The sequence below is a fragment of the Carya illinoinensis genome, chromosome 11 (assembly GCF_018687715.1).
Source record: "Carya illinoinensis cultivar Pawnee chromosome 11, C.illinoinensisPawnee_v1, whole genome shotgun sequence".
In the NCBI taxonomy this organism is placed as follows: Eukaryota; Viridiplantae; Streptophyta; class Magnoliopsida; order Fagales; family Juglandaceae; genus Carya; species Carya illinoinensis.
The window spans coordinates 9,979,478-9,985,496 of record NC_056762.1 but is presented as its reverse complement, the minus strand read 5'-3'; the positions used below and the strand labels follow the sequence as shown (position 1 = coordinate 9,985,496).

Sequence of the window (6,019 nt, the reverse complement as noted above, 5' to 3'; positions counted from 1 at the left end):
TTCAATCAACAATATGATGTAACCAGGCCTCTAAAGCGTCTAAATCCTGACCGTCGTACATCTATTATTGTATACAGCATAATCCCAGATCCTATGATAACACAGAACTGTTCACAATAATATCCTTGGTCACAATTAAATTGAGTAATGTCATGAAATGAAACTTTCAGATATGGAAGTTGAATGCCCTTCACAATGACGCATCCGGTATAACAGGCATGAAAATGATTAAGAGGAGAAATAAAACTGAAATGAACACTCCATAGTGATATTTTACAGAGTTATCCAGTACTAAATAGGAACATGGGTTGCCCAATTCTCATCAAATTAATAAATCACCAACCCTCTAGATGTACAGACAGAGAGTCCCATTGTCCCACTAGCAACACGATAATACCACCAAAGGAATCAAAAGCCCACCTTTTGCCCCCAGGAAGGAGAAAAAAACAGAACCTAGCAAGATTGTCTTTAGATGAACAGCTACATAACAACAGTAGAATCACATGCATACCCACCTCTGGACACTGAAATCCAGCATCATCTCTGACCACCCTGCCCCACAACCATCACGGTTCCTCTCTCTTCAACCCCACCAAACCATGAAGCCTGTGAAAAAGAGGGTCATAGAGAAAGAGAAGAAAGTAGTGTCTAAGGGTCTAAGCCCACCATGACTTTCATCTGTATTAATGCCAGCTCCTGACGGCCCTACACCAGTGCCAATCCCTCCCAGCACTCCAGTGGAAGGCGTTGTAGTGTATGGACTGGTGGTTGTGGGCGTGGCGGTTGTAGTTGTGGGTGTGGTGGTGGATGATGGAGTTGTTGTCGTCGGGGTTGTACTGGTGCTTGCAGCACTGAGTTAAGAAAATAAAGCAAGGTTTACTAACTCAACCTTAAAAACCAGAAATTCATAAGCAAGCACATCTTTGAAACTTCAAAACATAGATTGATTTGATAAACATTGAAGCAGAGAAAATATAGAATCTTAAGTTTGTTCAAAATCTAAGGATTCTCTGCTAGTTTCAGATTTAAACGAATTTCATGATTTTCCATCCATTGCTTGCAAAGAGACCAAGCAACATAGTTACCGGTACCTGCATTGTCTGACAAGTAACATGATAATAGTAGAATTTCCATCATTTCCCAAATAAGCTTTAAACGATTTTGAAATGGAAAATGTTACTTTATTCTTTAGGTCTTCTGATAGGGCATGAGATCTACTCTATCTTCACTTTGTAAAGCAAAACCAAGTTAATCGACATAAAGATCTTGATAAAATAGGTTTTTACTTCATTTTGGAATTTATACAATTTGTAAGTTCTAAATGCTAGTGATGCTCACTCACACAGCTACTAAACAAGAACAATATTGAGAGTTTGAAATTTGAAAACATTTTGCCTTCTTAAGTATTTTAACTTTTAGTTTATAGCTTTAAATTGGATCAAATGCAAGTCAAATGTCCCTTTCTATAAGAGAAGACTATGGCAACGTGATATCTATCTCAACACTTCATACGGTATGATTTCACTTCTCACAGAATCATTTGCTGCAAATATAAATCTTTCTTATATAAAATACGGAAAATGTTTTGATTGATTTAACTCCATTTTCAGATGCAAGACTAATGTGTAAGAATGAGAATAAATTCAAACAACACTGCAAAAAAAATTAGGACCAATGCTTTGAGCTTTAAATAAGTGTACTTTTTTTAAAGATTTTGAACAAAAAAATGTCTTAGCAAAGCCCTATTTACATATATTTCTAAATTTCTAAAAAAGTTTTATGATGCATAAGCTCATCCTAGGCTCTATTTAACCACTAAGTAACATTTTGACGGTATTTTTGTAAATATTTCTTAAATGAAAAATAAGAATTTTGTGCACTACGAGGGTTAGTTTCTTCTATTTTTATGCATTATGTGATTTCTTTTAAATTGTGGAAGGGTGGACAATACAGCTGGTCTGCATGTGGCTTTGCCTGCACCACATACCGTTCATATCAATAGCTAGCATTTAAATCTCCTACTCTTGGTGATATTTCATTTATTAGTTGGAAAGATCGTTAGATATCATAGTCGTTCAACAAGAAGTTGACAATGTTTGTATAATTCAACAAGAATTATACAGACTGCGAAAATGTTTAATAAATTTTCTTAAAGACACGAGTAGAGGTATGCTTGGTTTAGAAAATTTTAGATAACGTTTGTTTTAGAATTTTTTTTTTTTTTTTTTTTTTTTTTTTTAGAGGTATTGTTTACTAGATTTTGTGAAAGTAAACAGAAAAATTAGAGTTATTTTTTATTAAAAAAAATGTAGTGTATAGGGATTTGAGAACGTAGATAAGTAAAGTTAAAAAGTTGAATGATTATAATTTTCTGTGGCATTTTTTGTTTTTACTTTTTGTAAAAAAAATAATAATTCATTTTTGTGCATTTTACTTTTAACTTAAATCCAACCAAATTGTTGGATGAAAAAATATATTTTTTTAAAAAATTGAAAGACGTTTTGATTGAAGTTAGAAACAACAAACCAAACCCTAAATCTTTTAACCAATATTTAAATATATTATGATTTATGTGTAATAGAATAGTCATTGGGTCTTTTGCACAATTGTGTGGATAACAGATATTTTCCTATATCAAAGAAAATTGTCTAGTTTTTTTTCCTGAGAAATATTTTTGGAAAGAGAAAATATTTAGGAAAGTTTTTTTTTTATTATTATTATAATGTTCGTGAAAGTTATAGGGTAGGTTGAAAAGGGTAAAAAACTATTTGATATGAAAAGGCTTTTAGAAGTGTTGTTTCTAAAAACTGTCCGGATTTTTTGTTATGGAACTAAGTCTAATAAAAGGGTAAAATTATTTTTTTAAAATATGCTTTTTTTTTTTCCTTGCGGTTTAAAAAATAAAAAAAATTCCGAACAGGGGCTCTATTTTTCCCAAGTGATGAATTTCTCTGTTAAAAAGGCAAACAATCTAAAAGGGATAAGACATGCACAATACACGAGACCTCTTAAATTTCAAAGTTGGCTCAAATTTCAAAAACTTTTGTCCATCCCAAGTCCTATTATGACAGAAGCCCTTAAAATCAAACAAAGTGGTTTGGCCCACCATCAAAGTGGAAGTATGACTGTTTATCAGGATTCAATGTGGCCAGTTTCTCTAATAAGCTGTACCACCCCTCACTTCTGTTTCTTTTTTTGTTGGCCACCGCTTTTCACTCTTCTCTCTGTGCATCTAAAACCCTATATGTTTTGGTTTCATAGGTTTCTCAGAGGCCACAAAACAAAAGTGCTGACACAGATGAGTTATGGACAATTTTGTCTTTCTACAAGATACAACTTTTTACAACTGCTAGGATTATCCTTTGGTAAAAGGCATTGGATCCCAATCATGCCATAATGTTTTCCTTTATTTAAATGCCTACAGTGAGTGCTACCAAACCAATAAATGAGCACCGAATCAGCAACATCATCATGCAATCTTGAATATTGGTCAAAAGACAGAAAGAACTCAAGAAGACATTTTTATTGGGTGACACGAGCAAAGGAGAGAACAGAAAAGAAGGGTCTAGAAATACAGTCAAAAAATTATAGCATTTTAAAAGGGTAAAAAGAGAGGGAATGATGTAAACTTGAATCTTTCTTTCACACGGCTATACTTTTCAAAATACGAAAAAGAGATGCGTTCATTCCCCTTGAAAAATTGTGAAGGAGAAAAGGAAGGGACTTTGGACAGAGGAATCTCGTAAGGCAGACAAAAAAAAACATCCAGCATTAGTGCAGATAGATTTTCTGTATGCAAATGTAATAGAACTCGCTTAAGTCCAAGCTCACAAAGATTGGGTACAAAATAGCCAATAAAATTCTAGCATGAAGTGGATTGTGTAATGGCAACAAAGAATTGGTGCAACGCAACTTTCCTTTGCCTTCTCAACGTAAGAGCTTAGAGCTAGTTCCCACAAAAATGGCCATGGGCGTTTGCACTTTGCAGGGTGAAAGAAGTAGAAGGTAGATCTGCCGAACAAAAGAGCTAGTGGTCTAAAAATGCCTATATTTATCTTATCAGTGGAACTTTATTGGCACTCAAATTTCAACTTTTCCCACTCCCGAGTATGAGAAGTTAAACGAAGATCACGGCAATGCTACACTCTCCATGACATTTTCTACGGTAAAACAGTATTGCCTCACATTGACCTTCCATGCACTAAGAATTCACTGCCCTGATACAGGGATGACGCCCACTTGATTTTTAATGGTCGTAAATGTTAAGGGCCCTTATTTTCTAAGAAATTAAAGGACCCACCACTACATCCTGACCAGAAAATTGAAAAGATGCAACAAATATGATTCTTTTTTTTTAACTGCTGTTTATGGAAAATAAGTAAATAGCTGAAAAGAAAAAGAAAAAAAAAGAGCAAAAAAATTATACCTCGCGCTGGAAGGGTAAGCGCAACCAGTACTGCCTGTAAATCACCAACAGAGAAAAAAGAAAAGTAGCCATGAGCTCTGATCTTAAAAAGTTTTGTTTTTTCTTTCTATTTTTCCTTAATCGTATCTGTGTAAAGAAGAAAGAAAATTTAGAATGTTGTGAAGGGCATGCAACTCACTAGGGTCAGAAGTAGAAATGGAGGCGGTGCCAGCAAAATCACAGGAGCCTTGAGCTTGACCCTTTTTTTGGAAGTAGCTGTTAACAGCATAGCTGCAATGAGACCTAACAGAGTTAGGTTGGTAACAGGCTCCATTTACATGGATAGGGTTACAGTCAGCACCAGCTCCACAGGCATAGTCCAATGACTTCTGTAGGGCTGCGTCACCCAACCCATCCTTGCAAACACACCAGGTAGCACCTGATTACCACAATCCCCCCACCCCCAAAGAAAAAGCAGATCAGCTCTGGACACACACACACACACACACAGAGTGTGTTGCTAGCAAATCTTCACTCTACAAAAATAAAAGGCAACCAAGAGAAGCAATGTCCTTTGATTTGTTTTACAAGAGCATAAGAATGTTTGTTTTGTAGAGAATGGGTTCTTTTATGGAGAAGAATGAGAATGTTTGTTCAGAACAAAAGAAAAGAAATAAAGAAAGAAAGAAACTTCTTCTGAGAAATGTTTGGGAAAAAAGAGGGGGTGATTATATCCTCATCACAAGTATTTCTAGCCCATATAAGAGCTGTACAAACTGAGAGCAGAGGATAAAAGTCTATCCAAAGACGAAAACCAGTAACAAGCAACATATGACGAAAGGGAAACACTAATACTGTACAACACCAACATAATATGCGGAAAATGAAAGCGATGGTAACGTACAAAATATGGATTATACAACCATTTCTACCAACAAATATGAACTATTTTTTTATCAGAACATTGAATCTAAATGCGCCCCCGTAAAGAAACTAAGAAACGAACATGAGAGAGGGGGGAAGAAAGAAACGAAGAAATGAAAAATGCTACGAGCTTACTTGAATGGCCAGTCATGGCCAAGAAGAGCACTAGAAAAGCCAAGAAGGCCATGATCTGAGAAGGAATAGTTACTGCTTAGAAGAGGTAGCAATGGTGATCCGCTGAGACAGCCTGACCGGTTATTGCAGGCTCTGAGAGAGAGACACAGATGGCCTTACTAATATGGGTGTGTGAGCAATAGAGGAGAGGGAATATCTAAAACAAAAAACAAACAGAGCACTGACATGTAAAGTGGAATCGACACGTAGAGCGTGGGATGACAGATGAGGCGCTGTTTGTGTTGGGTGTCGGTTTGTCACTTCCGAGTGCTCTTTTCTGTATTTTCTTTCTAACTTAGTTCCGTGTATTCATCTGTTGATTCACCCTTTAGGCTTTAAGCTTTCTTTACCCTTTATCGAGGGGGAAAAACAGTTCCAATGGGACACAGCCTTGAACCTGGCTAGCTTTTTGGTCTCTACATTGTAAACTGTGATCCACGGCGAGAAAAAAGGATGGACGCCTTTTTTTTTACATTTTGTTTTTGAAAAAGAAAAGTATTAAATAAATTTATACAC

General features: G+C 35.7%; 1 protein-coding gene across 1 annotated transcript; it reads right to left on the bottom strand.

The window, feature by feature from the left end:
• Window positions 1–241: 241 nt before the first annotated feature.
• LOC122281793 (PLASMODESMATA CALLOSE-BINDING PROTEIN 3) lies at window positions 242–5,708 on the bottom strand. Its single transcript, XM_043093576.1, has 5 exons — window positions 5,690–5,708; window positions 5,465–5,596; window positions 4,605–4,844; window positions 4,427–4,460; window positions 242–851 (listed from the first exon to the last, which is right to left on the bottom strand). The coding sequence occupies exons 2-5, from the start codon at window positions 5,514–5,516 to the stop codon at window positions 584–586; spliced, it is 594 nt and encodes a 197-aa protein (XP_042949510.1). The 5' UTR covers window positions 5,517–5,596; window positions 5,690–5,708; the 3' UTR covers window positions 242–583.
• Between the last annotated feature and the right edge of the window lie 311 nt (window positions 5,709–6,019).

Coding starts and splice junctions, on each gene's coding strand:
- LOC122281793 (XM_043093576.1), bottom strand. CDS start 5,516: ATGGCCTTCTTGGCTTTTCTAGTGCTCTTCTTGGCCATGACTGGCCAT. Junction 4,845..5,464: donor GGCCATGACTGGCCATTCAA/GTAAGCTCGTAG, acceptor TGTGGTAATCAG/GTGCTACCTGGTGTGTTTGC. Junction 4,461..4,604: donor CATTTCTACTTCTGACCCTA/GTGAGTTGCATG, acceptor GGTGATTTACAG/GCAGTACTGGTTGCGCTTAC.